Source organism: Lynx canadensis, chromosome E1, assembly GCF_007474595.2.
Source record: "Lynx canadensis isolate LIC74 chromosome E1, mLynCan4.pri.v2, whole genome shotgun sequence".
In the NCBI taxonomy this organism is placed as follows: Eukaryota; Metazoa; Chordata; class Mammalia; order Carnivora; family Felidae; genus Lynx; species Lynx canadensis.
In genome coordinates, this window is record NC_044316.2 from 22,346,293 (window position 1) to 22,358,623 (window position 12,331).

A 12,331-nucleotide genomic window follows, 5' to 3' on the forward strand; every position below is an offset into this window, starting at 1 on the left:
CCCTTCCTCCACCTCTCAAACCCTAGGCAGAAGATCTTTAAGGAGAAGGCCTTGCCAGACATTGAGAATTACATGTTTGAGAATCACGACCAGCTGAGGCAGGCGGCCACTGAATGCATGTGCAACATGGTATTGAACAAGGAGGTGAGGCGGGCTCAGGATGGGAATGGGGCAGGTGAACCCAGGAACCCCTGAATATCTCCCAGATTGCAGTCATCTTCCCTGTAGGGACTCTGACTGGAATATATGAACCAAGGAGACAAAGAAAAACACACAAAGTAGTATTATTCCTAGCTGGGGCTTGACCCCACAGTTTGGGCCAGCCCAGGTGGAAGGTACCATTTCCCTAAGTTATTTATGTCAGAATAATCTCATAACAGAGAAGAATATAAGACCAGGGTCTTTTAGAGATCAAAAGAGGCTAGACCACTTACATTTATTGAAGCTCCACATATATAAAAAAATGAGAGAAAACACAGTTGTACAAACAACTTTAGAATATTTTAAATGTTAACAGTTTAATGAACTATTGCCGTTTCTATGGAAATTGCAATGCGCTATAACTGTGTTCTTCACAGAGTAATTACAGGATGTATAAAAAATAAAATGAATTCAGAACATGCCAATGGCTTCATGGTCCAGTAATGGAGACCAATTATAACCATATGGTAAATGAATGCCTTCTTTCCATCCTGCCAGAGTACTGCTATGCCTGTAGGGATAACCTCATCAGAGGTAACAGTAGGGCCAAAGTCTGAGGCCCTTCATGAACATGAGGGCCAGGCCATGCGTGAGACCCCTGTTTTCCCTTGACTCTTAACTCAGGTCTTGGATCTTCCCACTGGTATACTAGGAAAACCCAACCCATGAAAGCCTGTTGAAGTAAAAAATAATTTTTTTTCAATATATGAAATTTATTGTCAAATTGGTTTCCATACAACACCCAGTGCTCATCCCAAAAGGTGCCCTCCTCAATACCCATCACCCACCCTCCCCTCCCTCCCACCCCCCATCAACGCTCAGTTTGTTCTCAGTTGTTTTTTTTTTTAATTTTTTTTTCAACGTTTATTTATTTTTGGGACAGAGAGAGACAGAGCATGAACGGGGGAAGGGCAGAGAGAGGGAGACACAGAATCGGAAACAGGCTCCAGGCTCTGGGCCATCAGCCCAGAGCCCGATGCGGGGCTCGAACTCACGGACCGCGAGATCGTGACCTGGCTGAAGTCGGCCGCTCAACCGACTGTGCCACCCAGGCGCCCCTGTTCTCAGTTTTTAACAGTCTCTTATGCTTTGGCTCTCTCCCACTCTAACCTCTTTTTTTTTTTTTTTTCCTTCCCCTCCTCCATGGGTTTCTGTTAAGTTTCTCAGGATCCACATAAGAGTGAAACCATATGGTATCTGTCTTTCTCTGTATGGCTTATTTCACTTAGCATCACACTCTCCAGTTCCATCCACGTGGCTACAAAGGGCCATATTTCGTTCTTTCTCATTGCCATGTAGTACTCCATTGTGTATATAAACCACAATTTCTTTATCCATTCATCAGTTGATGGACATTTAGGCTCTTTCCCTAATTTGGCTATTGTTGAGAGTGCTGCTATAAACATTGGGGTACAAGTGCCCCTATGCATCAGTACTCCTGTATCCCTTGGGTAAATACCTAGCAGTGCTGTTGCTGAGTCATAGGGTAGGTCTATTTTTAATTTTCTGAGGAACCTCCACACTGCTTTCCAGAGTGGCTGCACCAATTTGCATTCCCACCAACAGTGCAAGAGGGTTCCCGTTTCTCCACATCCTCTCCAGCATCTGTAGTCTCCTGATTTGTTCATTTTGGCCACTCTGACTGACGTGAGGTGATATCTGAGTGTGGTTTTGATTTGTATTTCCCTGATAAGGAGCGACGTTGAGCATCTTTTCATGTGCCTGTTGGCCATCCGGATGTCTTCTTTAGAGAAGTGTCTATTCATGTTTTCTGCCCATTTCTTCACTGGGTTATTTGTTTTTCGGGTGTAGAGTTTGGTGAGCTCTTTATAGATTTTGGATACTAGCCCTTTGTCCGATATGTCATTTGCAAATATCTTTTCCCATTCCGTTGGTTGCCTTTTAGTTTTGTTGGTTGTTCCCTTTGCTGTGCAGAAGCTTTTTATCTTCATAAGGTCCCAGTAATTCATTTTTGCTTTTAATTCCCTTGCCTTTGGGGATGTGTCGAGTAAGAGATTGCTACGGCTGAGGTCAGAGAGGTCTTTTTCTGCTTTCTCCTCTAGGGTTTTGATGGTTTCCTGTCTCACATTCAGGTCCTTTATCCATTTTGAGTTTATTTTTGTGAATGGTGTGAGAAAGTGGTCTAGTTTCAACCTTCTGCATGTTGCTTTCCAGTTCTCCCAGCACCATTTGTTAAAGAGACTGTCTTTTTTCCATTGGATGTTCTTTCCTGCTTTGTCAAAGATTAGTTGGCCATACGTTTGTGGGTCTAGTTCTGGGGTTTCTATTCTATTCCATTGGTCTATGTGTCTGTTTTTGTGCCAATACCATGCTGTCTTGATGATGACAGCTTTGTAGTAGAGGCTAAAGTCTGGGATTGTGATGCCTCCTGCTTTGGTCTTCTTCTTCAAAATTACTTTGGCTATTCGGGGCCTTTTGTGGTTCCATATGAATTTTAGAATTGCTTGTTCTAGTTTCGAGAAGAATGCTGGTGCAATTTTGATTGGGATTGCATTGAATGTGTAGATAGCTTTGGGTAGTATTGACATTTTGACAGTATTTATTCTTCCAATCCATGAGCAGGGAATGTCTTTCCATTTCTTTATATCTTCTTCAATTACCTTCATAAGCTTTCTATAGTTTTCAGCATACAGATCTTTTACATCTTTGGTTAGATTTATTCCTAGGTATTTTATGCTTCTTGGTGCAATTGTGAATGGGATCAGTTTCTTTATTTGTCTTTCTGTTGCTTCATTGTTAGTGTATAAGAATACAACTGATTTCTGTACATTGATTTTGTATCCTGCAACTTTGCTGAATTCATGTATCAGTTCTAGCAGACTTTTGGTGGAGTCTATCGGATTTTCCATGTATAATATGTCATCTGCAAAAAGCGAAAGCTTGACTTCATCTTTGCCAATTTTGATGCCTTTGATTTCCTTTTGTTGTCTGATTGCTGATGCTAGAACTTCCAACACTATGTTAAACAACAGCGGTGAGAGTGGGCATCCCTGTCGTGTTCCTGATCTCAGGGAAAAAGCTCTCAGTTTTTCCCCATTGAGGATGATGTTAGCTGTGGGCTTTTCATAAATGGCTTTGATGATGTTTAAGTATGTTCCTTCTATCCCGACTTTCTCAAGGGTTTTTATTAAGAAAAGGTGCTGGATTTTGTCAAAGGCCTTTTCTGCATCGATTGACAGGATCATATGGTTCTTATCTTTTCTTTTATTAATGTGATGTATCACGTTGATTGATTTGCGAATGTTGAACCAGCCCTGCATCCCAGGAATGAATCCCACTTGATCATGGTGAATAATTCTTTTTATATGCTGTTGAATTCGATTTGCTAGTATCTTATTGAGAATTTTTGCATCCATATTCATCAGGGATATTGGCCTGTGGTTCTCTTTTTTTACTGGGTCTCTGTCTGGTTTAGGAATCAAAGTAATACTGGCTTCTTCATAGAATGAGCCTGGAAGTTTTCCTTCCCTTTCTATTTCTTGGAATAGCTTGAGAAGGATAAGTATTATCTCTGCTTTAAACGTCTGGTAGAACTCCCCTGGGAAGCCATCTGGTCCTGGACTCTTATTTGTTGGGAGATTTTTGATAACCGATTCAATTTCTTCGCTGGTTATGGGTCTGTTCAAGCTTTCTATTTCCTCCTGATTGAATTTTGGAAGAGTGTGGGTGTTTAGGAATTTGTCCATTTCTTCCAGGTTGTCCAATTTGTTGGCATATAATTTTTCATAGTATTCCCTGATAATTGTTTGTATCTCTGAGGGATTGGTTGTAATAATTCCATTTTCATTCATGATTTTATCCATTTGGGTCATCTCCCTTTTCTTTTTGAGAAGCCTGGCTAGAGGTTTGTCAATTTTGTTTATTTTTCAAAAAACCAACTCTTGGTTTCGTTGACCTGCTCTACAGTTTTTTTAGATTCTATATTGTTTATTTCTGCTCTGATCTTTATTATTTCTCTTCTTCTGCTGGGTTTAGGCTGCCTTTTCTGTTCTGCTTCTATTTCCTTTAGGTGTGCTGTTAGATTTTGTATTTGGGATTTTTCTTGTTTCTTGAGATAGGCCTGGATTGCGATGTATTTTCCTCTCAGGACTGCCTTCGCTGCATCCCAAAGCGTTTGGATTGTTGTATTTTCATTTTCGTTTGTTTCCATATATTTTTTAATTTCTTCTCTAATTGCCTGGTTGACCACTCATTCTTTAGTAGGGTGTTCTTTAACCTCCATGCTTTTGGAGGTTTTCCAGACTTTTTCCTGTGGTTGATTTCAAGCTTCATAGCATTGTGGTCTGAAAGTATGCATGGTATAATTTCAATTCTTGTATACTTATGAAGGGCTGTTTTGTGACCCAGTATATGATCTATCTTGGAGAATGTTCCATGTGCACTTGAGAAGACAGTATATTCTGTTGCTTTGGGATGCAGTTCTAAATATATCTGTCAAGTCCATCTGATCCAATGTATCATTCAGGGCCCTTGTTTCTTTATTGACCATGTGTCTAGATGATCTATCCATTTCTGTAAGTGGAGTGTTAAAGTCCCCTGAAATTACCACATTCTTATCAATAAGGTTGCTTATGTTTATGAGTAATTGTTTTATATATTTGGGGGCTCTGGTATTCGGCACATAGACATTTATAATTGTTAGCTCTTCCTGGTGGATAGACCCTGTAATTATTATATAATGCCCTTCTTCATCTCTTGTTACAGCCTTTAATTTAAAGTCTAGCTTGTCTGATATAAGTATGGCTACTCCAGCTTTCTTTTGGCTTCCAGTAGCATGATAAATAGTTCTCCATCCCCTCACTCTCAATCTAAAGGTGTCCTCAGATCTAAAATGAGTCTCTTGTAGACAGCAAATAGATGGGTCTTGTTTTTTTATCCATTCTGATACCCTATGTCTTTTAGTTGGTGCATTTAATCCATTTACATTCAGTGTTATTATAGAAAGATACGGGTTTGGAGTCATTGTGATGTCTGTATGTTTTATGCTTGTAGTGATGTCTCTGGTACTTTGTCTCACAGGGTCCCCCTTAGGATCTCTTGTAGGGCTGGTTTAGTGGTGACCAATTCCTTCAGTTTTTGTTTGTTTGGGAAGACCTTTATCTCTCCTTCTATTCTAAATGACAGACTTGCTGGATAAAGGATTCTCAGCTGCATATTTTTTTCTGTTCAGCACATTGAAGATCTCGTGCCAATCCTTTCTGGCCTGCCGAGTTTCAAAAGAGAGATCAGTCACGAGTCTTATAGATCTCCCTTTATATGTTAGGGCACATTTATCCCTTGCTGCTTTCAGAATTTTCTCTTTATCCTTGTATTTTGCCAGTTTCACTATGATATGTCGTGCAGAAGATCGATTCAAGTTACTTCTGAAGGGAGTTCTCTGTGCCTCTTGGATTTCAATGCCTTTTTCCTTCCCCAGTTCAGGGAAGTTCTCAGTTATTATTTCTTCAAGTACTCCTTCAGCACCTTTCCCTCTCTCTTCCTCCTCTGGGATACCAATTATGCGTATATTATTTCTTTTTAGTGTATCACTTAGTTCTCTAATTTTCCCCTCATACTCCTGGATTTTTTTATCTCTCTTTTTCTCAGCTTCCTCTTTTTCCATAACTTTATCTTCTAGTTCACCTATTCTCTCCTCTGCCTCTTCAATCCGAGCCGTTGTCGTTTGCATTTTGTTTTGCATGTCGTTTAAAGCGTTTTTCAGCTCCTCCTGACTGTTCCTTAGTCCCTTGATCTCTGTAGCAAGAGATTCTCTGCTGTCCTCTATACTGTTTTCAAGCCCAGCGATTAATTTTATGACTATTATTCTAAATTCACTTTCTGTTATATTATTTAAATCCTTTTTGGTCATTTCATTAGCTGTTGTTATTTCCTGGAGATTCTTCTGAGGGGAATTCTTCCGTTTGGTCATTTTGGATAGTCCCTGGAGTGGTGCGGACCTGCAGGGCACTTCCCCTGTGCTGTGGTGTATAACTGGAGTTGGTGGGCGGGGCCGCAGTCAGACCTGATGTCTGCCCCCAGCCCACCGCTGGGGCCGCAGTCAGACTGGTGTGTGCCTTCTCTTCCCCTCTCCTGGGGGCGGGATTCACTGTGGGGTGGCATGGCCCGTCTGGGCTACTTGCACACTGCCAGGCTTGTGGTGCTGGGGATCTGTCGTATTAGCTGGGGTGGGTAGGCAAGGTGCACGGGGGCAGGAGGGGCAGGCTTAGCTCGCTTCTCCTTAGGTGATCCACTTCAGGAGGGGCCCTGTGGCAGCGGGAGGGAGTCAGACCCGCTGCCGGAGGGTTGGCTCCGCAGAAGCACAGCGTTGGGTGTTTGTGCGGAGCGAGCAAGTTCCCTGGCAGGAACTGGTTCCCTTTGGGATTTTGGCTGGGGGATGGGCGAGGGAGATGGCGCTGGCGAGCGCCTTTGTTCCCCGCCAAACAGCTCTGTCCTCCCGGGGCTCAGCAACTCTCCTCCCTTTGTCCTCCAGCCTTCCCGCTTTCCAAGCAGAGCTGTTCACTTATGACCTCCCAGATGCTAAGTCCCGCTTGCTGTTGGAACACACTCCGTCCGGCCCCTCCGCTTTTGCCAGCCAGACTTGGGGGCTCTGCTTGGCCGGCGGTCCGCCCCTCCACCCCGGCTCCCTCCCGCCAGTCCGTGCAGCGTGCACCGCCTCTCCGCCCTTCCTACCCTCGTCCATGGGCCTCTCGTCTGCGCTTGGCTCCAGAGACTCCATTCTGCTAGTCTTCTGGTGGTTTTCTGGGTTAGTTAGGCAGGTGTAGGTGGAATCTAAGTGATCAGCAGGATGCGCGGTGAGCCCAGCATCCTCCTACGCCGCCATCTCAAAAAATAAATTTTTAAAAAGCTAAATAGGGGGGGCGCCTGGGTGGCTCAGTTGGTTAAGCGTCTGACTTCGGCTCAGGTCATGATCTCGCAGTCCGTGAGTTCGAGCCCCACATCGGGCTCTGTGATGGCAGCTCAGAGCTTGGAGCCTGTTTCAGATTCTGTGTCTCCCTCTCCCTCTGACCCTCCCCCGTTCATGCTCTGTCTCTCTCTGTCTCAAAAATAAATAAACGTTAAAAAAAATTTTAAAAGCTAAACAGGATCCACCAGGGAGCTGGCCTAAGGCTGGCCTGGAGGGCTGGCAGCCATGTGGGAGAAAAGAGTGTATCCAAAGAAAGTCGGGGGAGGGAGAGTGGGGGAGAAGGAATAGGCTTCCCCTGGGAACATCAGCTGCTGTGACACCCCAAAATCAAAATATACAGTGGTCCCACCAAGAGAGAAATTCATTTCTCACTCACCTCATTTCTTGCTTACATTGGATCTGCTGGCTTGCTTCTAAGCAATGACTTGGGATCCAGGCTTCTTCGACCATTGAGAACTAGCCCCCCAACTGAAAAAGAACTGTCTCCCTCTCTGCCACTCTGGGAGTGGTCTCCATCTGAACAGGGAGTGAGCCTCTGGGAAAGGCCCCTGTGGTACTCCACCATGGTGGCCTGAAGTGACACGTATCACTTCCTCTCACATTCCATCACGAGCACTGGCTTATGGCCACACCGGTGGGGAATATAGCTGCTTCCAATCACCACTGTGCCCCATGAGAGGGGACTGCAGTGACTATCTCTGCCATACTCTCGCCTCTGAGGACCTCTGCCCCAGCTTCAGTGAGATGCGGGTCATAACCTGGGCAGCTGTGCGACCTTAGACCCCTTTCAGAGCTCCACCTCTAGGAAACCTGACCCGACAAAATACCCTTAAATTTGACCAACTGGATTTTACTGTGGAGCAGACGGTGGAGGGGCCAGTGAGCTCTGAGACATGTCAGGGCTCTGAGGCCCAGGAGGCTCTTCTGGCTTTAGGGCCCTTGGGAAGCTCATCCTTCACCCATTGAATGGTACAGCAGCTCTTGCTCTGTCCCCTGCCCTTGCCAAGCCCCTGTACCTTCTGGGACTGCAAAGCCATTTTATGGCAGACCCCGAAGGCCCATCTGTTGTGGGAGAAACATTCCAGGCTTCCCCAAAGGGAAGTGAAACACGACTCTTTGGGCAACACCTACCATCCAGGAGCCTGTGCCCCTGTCCCCTGATGTGGATAGCCAAGTGCAAACAGAGATGGCGGCACACGCTCTATGGGGGAATCCCTTAGTCTCTTTAACCTTTTAGCTGGAGGAGTTTATTGCCCCTTTCTCCAGTTAATCAGAGAAGACTTCCTGGGGGAGGTGGCCTGGGTGAGCTGCTCAAAGGAAAGCTCCAAAGGATCTTAGGTCAGAGAACACGGCTTCCAATGCCTCTTTCCCTCTTCACGCTGGCAGGTGGGGGCGTTTTTTCGTTTTTTCTCTGAGCCCTGTACCTGCCTCCCACAGGTACAGGAGAGGTTCCTGGCCGATGGGAATGACCGGCTGAAACTGGTGGTGCTGCTCTGCGGAGAGGACGATGAGAAGGTGCAGAACGCGGCTGCAGGGGCGCTGGCCATGCTGACAGCAGCACATAAGAAACTGTGCCTCAAGATGACCCAAGTGGTGAGAGCGGGCCCTGGGGGTGGAAAGGGGACTGTCTTGTGTGGTCCTCTATGGGGAGGCCGGCCTCTGTGGTAACACTTCCCAGGCCCCTGGGTACCTGTTCCTACAACCTAAGAAGGAGCGTCTATACCGTCTGGCCCCCTACCTCCACGGCTGGGACTCCCAGGTGTGCTAACTCAGGTCCCTCCCACTGTACCTCCACCCACTGCCTTTGGTGGTGCTTACAGCTCATTAGTTCAGAATGATGACGAGGATGGCCACAACACTAACTACTGTGGGGGAGCCCCCGAGCTCCCCGAGAGGAGCATGGATGTGGTTGGGGTGCCACAGGGAGCTGGCGGTTGGGCAAAGAGACGGCAGATTCTCTCACGTGAACGCGGTGATCAGATCCTTCGGTGGGACTGTGGCCATCTCAGCAAAGTGGTATAAACACAGCTGCGGACCCGGCCACGCAAGGTGCAGATGTCTTTAGCCCACCAAACAACCTAGTTTGTAGGCGTCATCTCCACTGAAGGCAAAAACTGTAAACGTCTTGGTTCAAATGTAGTCAAGTCTGCTTTAAAGGAAGGCTCTTTTAGACAGTTTGTGGTGGTGGTGGTGTGTGTGTGTGTGTGTGCGTGTGTTCCACAGGCGCTTATGCTGCCTGGCACCAGGGAAGGGCCTCTCAGCTGGATGGAGCTCATCCTGGTTGGTCCTTGGGCTTTAGCATTTCCCCGTAAGGCAAGTTTCTCAGAACTGAGAGGTGTGTGAGTCACCTGGAGGGCTGGTGAAAACACTTTCCCTAGGTATTCTGCATCAGTAGATGAGAGGTGGGGTGCCTCCAGCCTGAGGACCACACTTTGAAACCGCTGCCCCGAGGTGGCCTCTGCTGGAGTCACTGGTCACACAACATCTGTCCCAAGGGTGCTCTGCGACTCACCCGCTTACCGTGCTGCAGACACTCCTCTAAATGTTTACATCGATTAAGTTGTTCCATCCTTCCAACAGCCCTGTGTGGTGGATATGTTTATTGTTATCCCCATTTACCGGTGAGTGCAGAAAAGTAACCCACTCAAGATCACATCGCCGGGTAGTTGGGAAGGGATTGGAATCCTTCAAGATTGCTGACCCTCTCCCGGCCACTTCTTCCTTCCGAAATCTTGGCTTCATTTCTGTGCCCGGGGAGCACTGGCACTGGACCTGTTATCAGTTACCCATCAGCATTCAACCTTCCCCCTGAACTCTACCGCAGCTAGCTGAATTTTCCTTTCCTTTCCTTGTGGTGCGCTCGGTGCAGAGTTTACCAAAATCTGCTTAGAAGCCGAAGAGCCAATAATTAGTCTGTCCTTTCCCCCTGTGCCTGTCTCCCCATCTGTGAGTGGTGCCTGTGGGAAGCTGCCCCCGTTGACAGAGGGTGAGGTAATAAGTATACGAGAAAGCAAAGGGGAAATCCTTGGAATACTGCATAAAATCGTAATCCCCATCCACGCCTCCTTGTTGAGCACTTTACTGTGCTCCGGCCACCATGCTAAGCAATTTCTTGCACCATATCACTGCATCAGAACAATGTGAAGAAGTAGGTATATTAGATGACAGAGGGGCTCTCGAGACTTGGAGAGGTTCAGAACTTACCTAAGGTCACATTTGGTTAAGGGGTTGAGCTGGGACCTGAACATTGATCTCTCTGACTCCAAGACCCATACCAATAAGTCTCCTACTCTGCTGCTCATGCGTGTCTGTTGAATGTTGTAAAGTCAAGCCTCCTGGTTCTATGCTTAGCTCCAACTCTGTCTTCTGGGCCGATCAGAATGGTCTGGAGTCCTGTCTTCCCCACGCACCGTAGTTGGGTTGCTTCACAACCGGGAATGGAGGAGAGAGATAGAGGAGGGATGGTGGAGTGCAAGCCCAGGGCATGCCTGGTGGTCATATCTCTAAGGGCACTGGGTTAGCAAGGGGTGCCTGGGTGGCTCAGTTGGGTTAAGCATCCAACTTCAGCTCAGGTCATGATCTCACAGTTCATGGGTTCAAACCCTGCGTTGGGCTTTGTGCTGACGGCTCAGAGCCTGGAGCTTGTTTCAGATTCTTGCATCTCCCTCTCTCTCTGCGCCTCACCTGCTCACTCTCTCCTTCAAAAATAAATAAACATATATAAAAAAAGAAAATATTGCATTCTTAGCAACTATAAGAATATTTGTGGTAAGTTATGCATTGTTCTGAAAAAATTAAGAAGCCTATGTAACGACCTGGTTCATGCAAATATGAGCCAGAGGAGAAAAGCAGACAAAAAACAAAATTTATGCCTGGGTGGCTCAGTCAGTTGAGCGTCCAACTTCAGCTCATGTCATGATCTCATAGCTCGTGAGTTCGAGCCCCACATCGTGGTCCGTGCTGACAGCTCGGAGCCTGGAGCCTGCTTCGGATTCTGTGTCTCCCTCTCTCTCTGTCCCTAACCCACTCACATTCTGTTTCTGCCTCTCTCAAAAATGAATAAACATTAAAAAAAAATAAGGGCACCTGGGTTGGCAAGAAGCAGTCATTGCCCATGTGCTCAAGGCTAGAATTCTCCTTTCTGAACACTCTCCATCCCCATTCTAATTAGGCATTCAGGGGGCCTGTCCCTTTGCTTCTCAGATGCTTAAGAAAATAAATGAATGGGTGGATGTTCATTCTCTACTATTCCCAGATGTGTGACCATAGCTAAGTTACTTCCACTTCCTAGACCTCAGTTCCCCCACTTATAAAATGAAATGGACTGGACTATGTCAAGTTCCTTTTAGTTTTCTAATTCTTGCCCTGGCTCTGGTAAGGAGATGGGCATCAGCCACCTAGTCCCGAGGGGCTCAGATAGGCATAAACTGAGTCCCACCAGATAACCAGACATGTGCTTATCCTTTCAGAGCCCAGAATCTGGGCCTTACCAGCGCCTTCGGTTTATCTTGTCCCAAATATCCAGTCTCTGTGCCTCCACTGATTCCTCCAATCCTTCTTTATCCACAACTCCCCTCCAGACAACTCAGTGGTTGGAGATCCTCCAGCGGCTTTGCCTGCACGACCGGCTGTCAGTCCAACACCGGGGCCTGGTCATTGCCTACAACCTGCTGGCAGCAGATGCTGAGCTGGCCAAGAAGCTGGTGGAGAGTGAACTGCTGGAGATCCTGACTGTAGTGGGCAAACAAGAGCCAGATGAGAAGAGGGCAGAAGTGGTTCAGACAGCCCGGGAATGTCTCATCAAGTGCATGGATTATGGCTTCATTAAACCAGTGTCTTAGACAGGGGCCCACAGGGCTGCTAGGGCTGGTTCTGTACTATGAAGAGTCCTAAGCTGAGAACTCCTGGGGTGTCAGTTCAGCTAGGGATCATAGCAGTGACAATGAAGTCTCCATATAAAAGAAAAGACTTGACTGTTTCTTGAGTTGTCAATCTTCCTCTTTTCCCTAGGGAAGTTTGGATGTTTCACTGGCTGTCTTGCTCCCTGTCTTTCACATCTGTCATGTTCCAAAAATTCCTAGAATGATTTTCATCAGTGATTGGGAAGACAAGTTGGATAATTCTTTCTGTACCCATTCCCAAAGCCAGGATAATGGGCTGAATTCTTTGTATTTTGGAAAATGGATTGTGTGGTAAGGTAGGACC

General features: G+C 46.4%; 1 protein-coding gene across 1 annotated transcript in view; it reads left to right on the forward strand.

Annotated features, from left to right (window-relative positions):
* The window catches only part of UNC45B (unc-45 myosin chaperone B), a 34,861-nt gene extending 22,757 nt beyond the window's left edge, over positions 1 to 12,104 (forward strand). Inside the window, exons 18-20 of the mRNA XM_030295190.1 lie at positions 27 to 144; positions 8,564 to 8,719; positions 11,707 to 12,104. Coding sequence (XP_030151050.1) covers positions 27 to 144; positions 8,564 to 8,719; positions 11,707 to 11,967 — 535 coding nt within the window. The 3' untranslated portion in view covers positions 11,968 to 12,104. The remainder of the gene's footprint in view (positions 1 to 26; positions 145 to 8,563; positions 8,720 to 11,706) is intronic.
* The last annotated feature ends 227 nt before the right edge of the window (positions 12,105 to 12,331 follow it).